Raw genomic sequence first — 13,665 nt, 5'->3', positions numbered from 1 at the left:
GTAGATAACATAAATCTTTGATTTTAACGATTTTTTATTTTTTTCAGTTAACTTTAACGGAACATTATTATATTTAACATAATATTCTTATATTTAATTGTAGATTGCAAACATGACTTAAACTTAATTAAAATTAAATAAATAAATAATTAAACAAATTAAAATATGATATTTTTTTAGATATTTTACAATGATAATTATTTAAAAATAATAAAACCATACATTTTATAACTTAAATAAAATTTAATCAAACTTAATATTAAATTAAACATATAATATATAATTTTTTGTTGTCACTGCCAAATTAAAAAAAACTAGAACAAACATAAACTTAACAAAATTAATTAATTATTTAATTAAAATAAGATATTTTTTAGATATTTTATGATAATTTAAATAATTAAATCATATTTATTTAAAATTAATAAACGCATACATATCATTTTTTTTATCTTATAAATTTGTGTGATAGTTTCTTTTTTATCAAGTGATTAAAGTTCTTTTTCTTCATTAAATTTACCAAAGGACATCGTGAGATATATTAGAAACTAAAAATAGTTGATGCATAAATACTACTGTCTACACTATGACTTTTTCTATTATTATTTTATTTCTATTATTAATTTCTTTTAAAATATATTATTATATTTTATATATATGTTATGTAGTCATGTAAGTATATATTTATGTCAACGTTGTGTTTAGATGTCATATATGTAGAAATTATTGATATAAATATTTATATATACTATATAATTATAATTCATTCTATTATAGAGTGAACCAGTTTTTATTAAAATTATAGACAAAGTTAAGCAAACGTGCATTACACGTTACTTTTACCTAGTATATATATATTATATGTAATATTAAATATTATTTTAAAAATTTTAACAATAAAGTTAGAATAATATTTTAAAGTGTCAATTTAGAATAATATGTCTATATACTTTTAGTTTGTTAAATCTAATTATTTGAATATTAAAAAAAGAAAATCTTAATATTAATTTGAGCAGGTTTTACAATAGAGGAAATTACATTTTATATGAGATTTTTAATAAAGTGTGCAAAAATATGACTTTTTTTTTTCAAAAAAAAAAGTTAATCTATGGCTTTTTTTAAGAATTTTTACTTTTTTGGGTTTATTTTCACATATTTTTATATAAAAGTTAGTTTATGCCATAATTTTACTCTTAATTAAGTGTTATTAATTTGGAAGGGTATATTTGTAATTTAATTATTATTGTTTTAGCTTATTTGTTTTTTTATATTGTTTTTATATTACTAATTTTATATTAAATTTTTCTTTGGTTGTTTTGCAAATATTTTTTTTGTAATATGAATTGTTTTTAAAATTATTCTTTATTTATTATAAACATTTTTTTTTCTTTTTTTTAGACTGTATGTTTATTTTTTCAAATTCTGTGTATGGTAACCAGTTACTTGATTGATCTTTGACAATTATGTAAAAAAAAAATCCTAGAGCTAGTTTAAATAACATGTACCAAGATGGGTAACCAGTTATCCTGAAATGAGTAACTTTATGCCATAAGAGGGGTAACCAGTTACCTAAGAGGGGTGACCAGTTACTCATATTAAATATGAAAAGAAACATCAAATTTGAAGGAAAAAGAGAAAGAACATTTCATTAAAAAAAGGAAGAATAAGTAACTATGACTTTAGTAACATAGGTAACTAGTTACCATAAAGAACCCATAAATATACACACACCAGAACGTAAAGGTAACCAGTTACCCCTAGAAATATACACACAAAGAACGTGAAGGTAACAAATTATCCATTCACGTTTTCATATTTTTATTAGTTTTCTTTCCAAATTTTGGTATTACTATAAGTGTTACAATAAAAAGAAAATGCTGAAAAAATTGATTTGAATTTTTTTACATATAGTGGAAAAAACTATAAAAAAAATAGTAAAATAATTAAGTAATGTTAAAATATATGTGTGAAAAAAATGAAAAAAAATGGAATGAGAAAAGAATAAGTACAAAAATGATAAAAATATGAAAAAAAAAAGAAGAAATGATGAAGGAAAAGACAGATGAATAAGTAAAAATAAAAAGAAGAAGAAGAAAAATAATGGAAAAATGAAAAGAAAAAAAAATATGAACGAAAAAATTGGTAGAAAAAAAATGAAAAAATGGAAGAAGAAAAAAAATGAAAGGAGAAAATAATAAATACAAAAATGAAGAAAAAATAGAATGAAAAAAAAAACTGAAAAAATATGAAAAAGAAAAAAACAATACAAATGAAAGAAAAAAAATAGATAAATGAATAAAAATAAAAAATTGAGAAGAATAGAAAAATGGAAAGAAAAAAAAAAGATGAAGGAAAAAATTGATAGAAAAAAAAAAGGAAAAAATAAAATAAAAAGTAAAGGAAAAAAAAAAGAATAAAATAATTTTCAAAATCAAATAAAACATAATTATGATAAAAAATTTTGGTATTTCTATATTTTAATTAACTACTAATTATATTTTCTGTACTTTAACTTTTTCTTTAATAAATTTTTCCGTACAAAGTAAAACAAAAATATATAAATCCCACATTTTTACACATTTATAAAAGCCATAATTAAAAAAAATGAAAGTAATACGAACAAACCAACCTATGAACAATATAGCGTATTGGTTAGTACATATTTAGGTCGACAGGGCCATTTACCGTCTTGTTGGACCGGACAACCGAACTTTGTAAGGGCATCCCCCTCAAAATGGCGCCATGAGATGACACAGTCATTGGTGATGGCCTGAACTCAGCTCAACCCGACGGCAATGGTATGGCGATACCCAGACAACGTAACAAGGACTTCTTCTCTTGTCTTCGTCTTCTTATTACTTCCAGGCAACAGGTCCGTAATCATCTCTTTGTTCTCTTTTTCTTTAGTTCTCTCAGTCATTTTCACAAACACCTTATACGCTTTTTGCAATGATTTCCTGCTGTCTACGGACATGACTTGATTTTGGCAAGAGGTTCTGCCACGCCGTTGCCCAGGGAAGAATTAAACCTGAAATAACCTCAACCCAAGGTTTACACTTTACTTTATACTATTATTACAATAGGAATAAAAATCGTATCTTTCATTTATTGTTTTGTTTTATAATCCGAGACACATTCAATATTATAATTAGTATCGTTATTATGATGATGATTATTCAGTGGGGCACATGGATACCAAAAAATTGAACAAGGTGGATTCCAGGACCTTTGGGATACACCATGGGGTCATACCTCCAGCTTCATTGACTGTATTGAGAATTTTGAGGAATGGAGGTACACATTCTGTCCCAAAATTGGATCTTCATATTCTTCATTTGTATTGTATCACACCACCATCATGGTCCAGTTGTATCTTCCTCAGCTATGTTAATTTCTCTTTTGGTATTTTGATTTTTCCACCGGACAATATTATATTTCATATGTGCACTTATGTGACTCTTTGGTGCTTTGGTTTATTGTATAACAGGATTTGATGCCTACTTAGTGGGTGGATGTGTGAGAGATTTAATCCTTAAAAGAACTCCTAAAGATTTTGATGTTATCACCACTGCTAATCTTAAGCAGGTAATTCTGCACTGTTTTGAGATTTGTTATTCCCCCACTTCTATAATGTCGTGCTTTTCAACTGCATCATATGTTTATAGGTTCAAAACTTCTTGTTCATTACTGATGTCTTATTATAGATTCGAAGTCGATTTCACAAAGCACACATTGTTGGACAACGGTTCCCAATATGCATGGTGCATGTTCGAGGTTCTATCATTGAGGTTGGTTGGTTGTTGCTGTATACTGCATACTCAATTATTTTGATTTTTTTTTTGTGTTCTCGCACTTCTGCTTCATTTCAAACTTGGTATCCACACATCTGATTCATGAAACAGGTGTCCAGTTTTGAAACAGTGGCTAAACATGCTGCGAAAAAAGCAGAACTTCATTTCTCTCAAGCACCACATGGCTGTGGGAAGAAAGACATTATTCTCTGGAGAAACTCCTTGAAGCGAGACTTTACAATAAACAGGTTCATTCCTCTCTTCTAGTTTCAGAATATGAGAGCAACTATGAAACTCTTCCCTTAAGATGTGAACTCTTCTACTTTAGTTAGATTTCTTTCTAACTTGAGGAATTTTCTGTGGAATTGTTGAAACAGTTTATTCTTTGACCCTTTCTCGAACACGATCTATGATTTTGCCAATGGAATGGCTGACTTAAGGTCCTTAAAAGTGAGTGTTCATCTCTTTTTTTTTTTTAATATATAAATGTAGTATCTGTTTCAACTTAATGTACTAAGAATTGTTACTGTTGGGTATGTGAATTAGTTACGAACGTTAATCCCTGCCGATGTTTCATTCAAGGAAGATTGTGGTAGGTTTTCTTTGCCCATTATAATGCTTAGAATACAGGCACCATTACATTTTTTACTAGGAGTTAAGTTTTGTTTCACAAAACTAAAACTTTATCCATTCCAAATTCTAATGCAGCAAGAATCTTGCGTGGTTTAAGACTTGCTGCTCGTCTAGGTTTTTCATTTTCAAGGGACACTGCAACTGCAATTCGTAATTTTTCTTCATCCTTATTGACATTGTCTAAGGTACACTTGTAAGAGTAAAGTGCTGTCTGATTTTATTATTACGGTCTTTTGTTGTCCTGGATTTTGTTGACCTGTTCTTATCATGGAAGGGGAAAAAAAGGTTATACTACTCCAGTAATCTTTGGTGTATATATATTTCAACTTCAATGACATTCTTTGATTATTCAGTCCAGAATAATGATGGAGTTCAACTATATGCTCTCATATGGAGCTGCTGAGCCTTCACTCTGTTTGCTTCAGAGGTTCAATCTGCTGAGCTTTTTTCTTCCCTTTCATGTGTGTTCCACCCCTCTCCCTTTGCTAAGTTTTAATATCATTCACAGGGTTTTACTTGCTATTTGAGTTTGAAGCTTAATGTCCTGTTTGGATTGCAGGCAGCATATCTTGAGCAGCAGGCTAGCACCAAATCTGATCAGAATTCTACAATGTTGATGGTAAGTAAACCAATGAAAGCTTATTGAGGGAACTTATGCAAATTGTTGGGGTTCGTTTAAGAAGAAATTACTGAGTATGGAAGAGTCATATGCTTTAAAAGGTTAAAAGTTATTACTTTTTACAAAGTTTGGGTCATCTATACTTCTGAGAACCTTGATAGTCACTTCGAATTTGTTATCTCGCCCAGCGAGAAAGGCCCTGACCCTGCCAAATATATAAATAAGTAGTATGCCATCATTTAAGGCATTAGTTAAATTGCATTCAAGTACCGATGTTTCCTTATGAGTAATGCAAATGCAGTGTTCCTTTCCTAATTGCATTTGTGCTACTTTCACATTGTCTGTCAAGCCTTGCTTGTTCCAAGTTACACAAGGTTAAATCATGTTTGAGTAAGCACTCTATTTTGACTCATTTTTCTCTTTGGCAGAAATTATTCTTCAATATGGATAAGGTGGCCAGCTGTGATCATCCGTCTGACTGCAGGCTGTGGTAAGAAAATAAATGATCTTTTGTGAAATACACTACGTTTGTATTTCATCAATTCTGTTAAAAATTTGAAATTCTGGCTAGATATCATATTTGGCCAAATATATGGTTGGAAGAACAATTTTATGCTAAATGCTTGTCAGCTTAATAAAAAAAATTGGCAGAAAATCTACATGTTTATGTGTGTATTTATTGAGTAATTTTAATATGTTTGTTTAGTTGTGATATTTTTATTAAAAAAATAGTATAATTAACACCATATTTGTAAATCTTACCCTTAAAATTCTAGGGAGCACGTGACTTTTTTTTTACTGTTTCTTTTAACCCAATTCAGAAACTTAAATAACTTAGAATATAGGAAAAATAACTGGAGTTGCATGTTTCTGCATATTTGCCATCAAGGTTGTTTAACATGTTAGCACTAATTAATTTTTCTATTTTGGTAGGGTTGGACTTTTAGCATTTCATCTTGCATTAGTCAATAATCCTCAAGATGCTCTTGTCGTTTTGACTTTTGCTTCTATCTTGTACCATGGAGAGTGGAAAGAAGGCATTAGATTTGCAAGAGAAAAATCTGAAGTTCAGGTTAATTTTGTGCCCGAGCTCTCAAGTTCCTTCGCTTCTAAATCAGATGAAGAACTTGTAAAAAAAGTTTCTCAATTAGCTACTCTTGTGCAAGACTCTTTAGATGTTTTAACTGAGACCAAGAGTCATCTTGAATCAGTGTCCAGACACCCAACTTCCCCATGCTCTGGTTTGGTAAGTATGCCTAGTAATTATATCAAGTAGACTGTGGTTTGTTAGTTTATATAGATGTATCTATGTGCTGCTTCATGTCCCTTATTTGTACGGTGGTTGGTGGTTTGTGGCACTTACGGTTAACCGCATAGTACAATAATATCCTCTTTAGCTTACACACGAATTATCTTTACATCACTTGCCTCGCCTTTCTCTTCTATAATACTCAGCAAAATCAATTAGTTTGATTATTTCTTTAATGTAGGGCTGAGCATTGGTCGGGTTACAAGATATTTTTACCCGTCCAATGTCATAATCGGGTTAGCAAAAGTGTCCCGTAACTTGCCCAATTAAGAAATTTTTTTTTTTTAACCCGTCCAATATTTAGGCGGGTTGGTCGGGTTAACCCGCCCAAACCGAAATTGTATTTTTTTTGGGCGGGTTGGTCGGGTCAACCCGCCCAAACAAACGTGGTATTTTTTTTTTTTTACATTTTTGTAATTTTTTTCTTTTAAATACTAGTACTAATAATGTGAAGTTTATCTTTTTAAGCTTAAAACAATATTTTAAATTTATAGTAAAAAAATTAAAACAAAACTTAATTAATTTATATATTTATTTGAATATATTAAAAATAATAAATTCTTAATTGGGCGGGTTGGGTTATATTGGGCGGTTTAAATTTTGATCGGTTTATTCGGGTTGCGTTTTTTGGCGGTTTTTTCGGGTTGGTTTGGGCGGATTATTCGGGTTGGGCGGGTTGTAAAAATTTCTACACAGCCCTACTTTAATGGTAGCATGGTTCATTCCCCCTTGTGTACTTATTTTGAGTGGTCTATTTCTTCACTGATATCTTATGCCAGCACAAAATATAGGTATGATATTAAGTGTAATTGCTTTTGTGGTTTTATACTGACAATGTTGTATGCATAGGCACATTTGCAATGACATTGCCTTTTAGAGTACTTGTACATGATTGAAATATGTCTGGTCTATAACAACTCCATGTTTCAGGTATTTATACCAAAGAAGACGAGCAAAGATGTAGCTGAACTTTTTCAGTTGCTGGTAAAAATGAAAGGATCATATGAGCAAAGAAGAAAGTGTTTTGATATTGACTATTCCTTGCTTGGGCAAGGATATATGTGGGAGACGAGATTTGTTCTTGGCAAAGTCATCCTGGAGACAATAGGCTGTTGGCAAAGAAGAGGAGATAACGTTTCAGAGGAGAACAATTGCATGCATACAGAGAGCTTTGGCGACACTCGACTTTCTGATGTGGTAAAGGAGCAACTGCAAGTGAAGAAGGGACAAAAACATAGTGTTTCACCAAGTTATCCTGAAATTGAGCAGCCGCCAGCCAAGAAACGCAATTTTGTTCCCAGTAAATGCAGTATTTCCGAGCAGTTCGGAACTCAAGGGACACAAGGGGTAGTTGATGAGAGAGAGATATGCCAAGAGCGAGCTAAGAAGCATAAAAAAATCTATGAAGTAGATGAATTACCAAGGGAAGAGTTGATTTCAGTACTTGGAAACATGTCAGACAATAGATGTGAAAAACCAGATGAGAACGCTACGGAGAAAAAGAAAAGTGAGGCCAAGAAGAAGAAGCACAAGCACAAGAGTGAGGGGCATTCAATGGTGATGGAGAAGAAGCACCATGTAACACAAGAAGATGAAGTGGCTGAGCAGCAGGGTGCAGTCCAAGGAAACATATTAGACAAGAGATGTCAAAAACCAGATGAGAAGGCAATTGAGAAAAAGAAAAACAAGGTGAAAAACGATGTCAAAAACATATCAGACAAGAGATGTCAAAAAAAAGATGATAAGGCAATTGAGAAAAAGAAAAACGAGGTGAAAAACGATGTCAAAAACATATCAGACAAGAGATGTCAAAAACCAGATGAGAAGGCAATTGAGAAAAAGAAAAACGAGGTTAAGAAGAAGAAGCACACACATAAGAGTGAGAGGCCTTCATCGGTGATGGAGAAGAAGCACCATGTAACACAAGATGATACAGTGGCTGAGCAGCAGGGTGTGGTGAGAACCAAGACAGAGGCCAAATTCAAGCAAGCAGGCAAAGAAACAGGAAATCATCGATTGCTTTCTGATCTATTTAAGTAAAATTATATTCTCAGTTTGAAGTGAGCCAACCTTTGTCTGGACTAAGTTACCATAAAACTGACAAGTGACAACTGATAGGTAAGTTGATGTACCTCTTTTTCTTTTGTTGTCTTCCATCTTGGTATGATGACTAAATAATCCTTATTTTCTGCTATGCAGGTATTTTGTTAAAATCTTTGAAGTTGGGTGGGGGGTAATATGCTTCAAATTTCCCTTGCTTTCAATAGTTTTGTCCCTCTTAGCATTTTTAAAAAAAGCATTTAAGTTGATAGGTAGATAAATAGTTTTGTTGTTTGTGTAACAGAAAAAAGAAAGTCTTATTTTTAAGCCTTGAATTTAATTTAAAGTATAGATATGTTGATTGGCCATGATAAGCATCATCATCCATCACCTCACCTTAGTTATTTCTTCAATAATTTTAGTCTTAATTTTAAATATCTACTGTTTCAATTTATTTTGTTGTCCTTCTTGTTGGGAAAAATTTTGTTGTCAATGTTTGAAATGACAAAACAGTTGAGTATTTAATTGAATGACCAATTTTTAGCTTTTTACTTTTAAAAAAAAAAAGATTCTTGCTCTTTAAATTGACAATTTCTTTAAAAGGATTGGTTAAAGTTGATATCTTTTGCTATTATGATTTATTTTTTTGCCTTAAATGATTAGTATCTTCTTGTGCTCCTATAGAAAGGAAAAAAAAAGTTTGTTTTGAAATATTACTTGTTATGCTTAGTTGGGTAGCATATTAAATACTTTGATATTGCCTTTTTTTTTTTGGTGTTCAAGGGATATTCAATATTGCCTCTAAATTTGTTTAAAGAGTTTGCCAAAAAATTCCCAAAAAAGAAAAAGGAAAAAGATGGTTTGCACTGCCTTGAAAAGGTTACAAAATAAGGAAATAAAGTTCAAACATTTCCTTTTTTTTTTTCTCACATTTCACCAATTCATTTCACTTGGCTAATTTTTAAATCCATCAACATTTTTACACCAAATGCAAGCCAAGATTGTGGTATTAGATTTGGCCTCCACAATAGTATGTGTGCCAAACTTCTAGATGGAATAGCCTTCACAAGTGCAAAAAATTTCAACTATTAACAATAAATTTTATGCAAAGGTGGCATTTTAAAAAAAAAAAATGAGGATAGGGATATACAAAATTTATATAAAAAAATTGCATATATATATTGGTGGACCCAATGAAAAACTAAGGACAGCAGCCCCCTTAAATTTTGGTTTTTTTAAAAAACAATTAAAATTTCAAATAAATTTTTACTATTATATTCCTACTAATTTAGTTCATATAATTTTACATGCAATTTTTATTTATTTATTAACAGTCTCACATTTACTTTTTTTTATAAACCCATTATGTATATTCAATTTAATCATTTAAAAAAAATCATGGGTTCCCACTATTCATTTTTAAAAAAATAGGTGGTTAAAAATTATGCTAAATAATATAGCGTAAATTTTACTCATCATTAGTTTAAGAATTAAAAAAAATGGTATTTATTCATGTAATGAAAATAATGTTAAAAGTGAATATTTAACTAAATAAAAAAAGATTATAAATTTGTATTATACAGCGAAAATGAGGTGTAGTTACTGGAGCGCATATATATATATATATGAATATGAGATTTAAGTTTAAAGGGTACCCTTAAAAAAAGTAAGCCAGCCAGAGTAACGGGAAATCTTACACAACCAATCATTGGATTATTAAATTAATTATTTAATTAAGTAATTAAAATAACAAAATAATTTTGAAAGCACATGTCTAGCCATGACATCCCAATTCCTAGTTTTAGTGACCGTTGTTAGGACATTCATACAAGCTCATAGTCTCTCACTCACTCATTCTTCACTATCATAATCCAACGGTCATATTTCACTAGCCGTTGCATTTGAAAAATTCTCTCTCTCTCTCTCTCTTCAGACATATACCCACTGTTTCCTCCTTCATTCTCTTTCTAAGCTCCCATTATTTCTACTACCTGTTTCTGCACTTTCAGTGGGCTCTCTCTCTCTCTCTCTCTCCCACTCCCTCACTACCTCCTCATGCTTCATTTTTAGCTTTTCTCTCTTCTGGGTTTGGTCTGATTTCCACTCATTCTTCTTTTAAAGGCATCAGGCTAGAGATTCACGTTGTAAAAAATGGTTCTTTCCGATAATAACAACAACTCTAATCTGATCAGACCCACAAGCAACTTTCAAGGTGGAATTTTTAAACTTGAGATTTTGAAAAGAAGATTTGGTGTGTGTTCAAAGCCAAAATGTTCATTTTTTTGTCGTTGAAATTATGTGTGTGTAGGTGGTGGTGTAGAAATGGGTAGCAGGCACAACAGGAGAGCTTTAGGAGTCATTAATCACAATTTAGTGAGAGGTCAATCATACCCATGTGTTGTGGTTAACAAGAGAGGCTTATCAGAGTAAATTCTCTCTCTCTCTCTCTCTCTCTCTTTTTCTAATCCCTAACTTCTTTGACTTTTATTTTTGAAATCTTATTTCTTTCCTTTTTTGAAATTAATATACTATTTTTGAATTTTCTTCAGTAAACAGGAAATTTGTGAAAAGAAGCAGGCAGATCTAGCCCATAGACCAATTACCAGGTTAGAGATCTGACCAGTGACCACAATTATTTTCAAATGTAGTTTGTCTAGGCTACAAAAAGAAACAAAAAAGCTGAAGTTCTTTACTTAATGAACATGAACCAACTTGAGACATACTTGGGTTGTTTAAATTTTGAATTCATTTGATGTAGGAGGTTTGCTGCACAAATTGCAAGCACCAAACAATCATGCCTTGAGGTACTTTGTTTGTGCTGTATCTGATTGGTTTAAGTAGTATGGAAATTTGTCAAAATTGTTAAATGGGTAAATGGCCTTAAAAATCCAGGAAACTAAGAAGACAACAAATGGGTTTGGAGAAACCATATTCATTGATGAAGAATGCAAATCTCCTGCAGACCAGCCAGTGCCTATGTTCTTGGAACAAGCAGAAGCAGTACCTGATCAAAGTGATCTTATGGTATGTCTCTTTCTCTCTTTTATTTGATTGCATTTGATATATTTGGACTCTCTAGAAGTTAACTTGCTTGATTTTTTTTAGGAGGAGGTTGAAATGGAAGATATAGTGGAAGAAGACCCAATTGCAGATATTGATAGCTGTGATCTAAAGAACCCACTTGCAGTTGTAGATTATGTTGAAGATATCTATGCTTTTTATAGAAAAATGGAGGTAAATCACAATATTCTTGTCTAAATTTGAACCTTGAGACTTTAAATAAATTGTTGAAAAAGACTGTCATTTGACTATGTTTTATTGACCAATGCAGGGGTTTAGCTGTGTCTCATCCGACTACTTAGGACAACAATGTGACATTAATGAGAAGATGAGATCTATACTGATTGATTGGCTTATTGAGGTACTAAACTATGTGTCTTCTCCTACTTAGGGCCCATATGTGCTTATCAATGTCAGAAACCAATTTATGAACCAACCATCATTACTAATCTGCTTCTCCCTCCAATTAACAGGTCCATGACAAGTTTGAACTCTTGAAAGAGACATTGTTTCTCACAATTAATCTCATAGATAGGTTTTTATCTAAGCAAACAGTTGCAAGAAAGAAGCTTCAGTTGGTTGGACTGGTTGCCATGCTTTTGGCATGCAAATATGAGGAAGTTTCTGTTCCTGTTGTGGGTGATTTGATTCTTATATCAGATAAGGCTTACACAAGGGATGAAGTTCTGGAAATGGTAATTTGTTATATCCCACAACTGGGCTTAGGTTTGAATCCATTATTACATCATTTTTCAACCTGGAAACTTATGTCATTGACTTATACAATGGTCTTTTCCATTTTGCAGGAGAAACTGATGCTCAACACATTGCAGTTCAACATGTCAGCCCCCACACCTTATGTCTTCATAAAAAGGTTCCTCAAGGCTGCTCAATCTGACAAGAAGGTAATTAATTTCTTGTGTTACCCTATTATAAATTTGAATATGTCCAATGGTCTAATAATCTCTACGATCTGAAAACAGCTTGAATTGCTATCCTTCTTCATGATCGAGCTGTCGCTGGTGGAGTACGAGATGCTTAAATATTCACCATCCTTGTTAGCTGCAGCTGCAGTCTACACTGCTCAATGTACTCTTTATGGGTTCAAGCAGTGGAGTAAGACCTGTGAGTGGCATACAAGTTACTCAGAAGATCAGCTCCTGTGAGTGTTCTTTCTTTCATCATTCTACTCTACTCTGATGACTTAAATTGGAACAATATGAGCTTCATCAAGATCCAAAACATAGATATTATAATGCCCATTAAAAGAAACTTGAAAACACACATATTGAGTACCAAAATAAGAGAAGAGAGCTAACTGTTTTGGCCCAGTGAGCTTGGCAGAAAAAAACTTGGAGAGTGAGTGAGTGCCATTATGACATATTCCAAGTGATTATGCTATATTCCATATAAAATATTTAAACATAGTACTAAATAATCCTTCTTTTCTTTTTCCCCCAAACAGAGAGTGCTCAAGATTGATGGTTGGTTTCCACCAAAAGGCAGCAACAGGAAAACTAACAGGGGTCCATAGGAAGTACTGCACATCTAAGTTTGCCTACACATCAAAATGTGAACCAGCAAACTTTCTCTTGCAGAATCAACAGCTATAGCAGCAGAGGACAGTGCATGTATTATATAGCAGAAGCAGCAGCGACTCTAACTATAACAACAACATGACACACGACTCATGACTGGACTACTCTATTCTACTCTACTCTACTCTACTCTACTCAACTCTATGTGCACATAATAATTCAGCAGCAGCAGCAACCAAGGTTGCCTCTGGGAATTTGGTATTCTAAATTTGCAGCCGGGTTGGTTGGTTGTTCATTGCTTTACAGCCATTCTTAATTTTCTATGTTCCAATTGAGCATACCACATGAAGAGACTATCCATCTCTTTCCTTCTTTCTATTGTTTATTATTATTATTATAACTTTTCATTTTTTTTTCACTTTGGACTTTGTACTTTTTATTGTTCCCTTTGAACAATAATGTGAGCAATAAAATACGAAACTTCAAATATCTTTTTTCCCTAGTTTTCAGTCAGATTAATAATAAAAAAACATTGGCAAATTTAGTCTGTTTTGAACTCACTCTCAGACAAATTTAAGCCAACAGAACCTGACAGAGACTAGAAATACTAAAAAAAGCCCATTGGGAAGAAGTTAGTGGTGTGTAGTAGTGGAAAAAAAGGTCTTTTCTTTTATG

At 31.8% G+C, this 13,665-nt stretch overlaps 2 protein-coding genes across 3 annotated transcripts; both read left to right on the top strand.

Moving 5' to 3' along the window:
- Positions 1–2,656: 2,656 nt before the first annotated feature.
- Positions 2,657–8,769, top strand: LOC133812929 (uncharacterized). Its single transcript, XM_062246770.1, has 15 exons — positions 2,657–2,872; positions 2,992–3,049; positions 3,181–3,294; positions 3,488–3,585; positions 3,705–3,788; positions 3,903–4,039; positions 4,169–4,241; positions 4,338–4,383; positions 4,500–4,609; positions 4,778–4,885; positions 4,984–5,043; positions 5,472–5,533; positions 5,977–6,289; positions 7,283–8,470; positions 8,552–8,769. The coding sequence occupies exons 1-14, from the start codon at positions 2,801–2,803 to the stop codon at positions 8,390–8,392; spliced, it is 2,445 nt and encodes an 814-aa protein (XP_062102754.1). The 5' UTR covers positions 2,657–2,800; the 3' UTR covers positions 8,393–8,470; positions 8,552–8,769.
- A 1,580-nt stretch (positions 8,770–10,349) lies between these two features.
- On the top strand, positions 10,350–13,479 carry LOC133812927 (G2/mitotic-specific cyclin-2). 2 transcript variants are annotated; one of them, XM_062246768.1, is made up of 11 exons: positions 10,353–10,604; positions 10,701–10,818; positions 10,942–10,998; positions 11,151–11,196; positions 11,285–11,416; positions 11,498–11,626; positions 11,724–11,813; positions 11,926–12,147; positions 12,259–12,357; positions 12,436–12,614; positions 12,918–13,479. In XM_062246768.1, the coding sequence occupies exons 1-11, from the start codon at positions 10,544–10,546 to the stop codon at positions 13,063–13,065; spliced, it is 1,281 nt and encodes a 426-aa protein (XP_062102752.1). In that variant the 5' UTR covers positions 10,353–10,543; the 3' UTR covers positions 13,066–13,479. The 2 variants fall into 2 exon arrangements, with proteins under 2 accessions (XP_062102751.1, XP_062102752.1); XM_062246767.1 differs by having other exon boundaries at positions 10,350–10,604; positions 11,926–12,357.
- Positions 13,480–13,665: the final 186 nt, after the last annotated feature.

This window comes from Humulus lupulus, chromosome 1, assembly GCF_963169125.1.
Source record: "Humulus lupulus chromosome 1, drHumLupu1.1, whole genome shotgun sequence".
Lineage (NCBI taxonomy): Eukaryota > Viridiplantae > Streptophyta > Magnoliopsida > Rosales > Cannabaceae > Humulus > Humulus lupulus.
Note: the sequence above shows the minus strand (reverse complement) of the source record. Positions and strands in the feature narration are given on the sequence as shown.

Coding starts and splice junctions, on each gene's coding strand:
- LOC133812929 (XM_062246770.1), top strand. CDS start 2,801: ATGGCGATACCCAGACAACGTAACAAGGACTTCTTCTCTTGTCTTCGT. Junction 5,534..5,976: donor CCGTCTGACTGCAGGCTGTG/GTAAGAAAATAA, acceptor CTATTTTGGTAG/GGTTGGACTTTTAGCATTTC. Junction 6,290..7,282: donor CTTCCCCATGCTCTGGTTTG/GTAAGTATGCCT, acceptor TCCATGTTTCAG/GTATTTATACCAAAGAAGAC.
- LOC133812927 (XM_062246767.1), top strand. CDS start 10,544: ATGGTTCTTTCCGATAATAACAACAACTCTAATCTGATCAGACCCACA. Junction 10,999..11,150: donor GCCCATAGACCAATTACCAG/GTTAGAGATCTG, acceptor CATTTGATGTAG/GAGGTTTGCTGCACAAATTG. Junction 12,615..12,917: donor TACTCAGAAGATCAGCTCCT/GTGAGTGTTCTT, acceptor TCCCCCAAACAG/AGAGTGCTCAAGATTGATGG.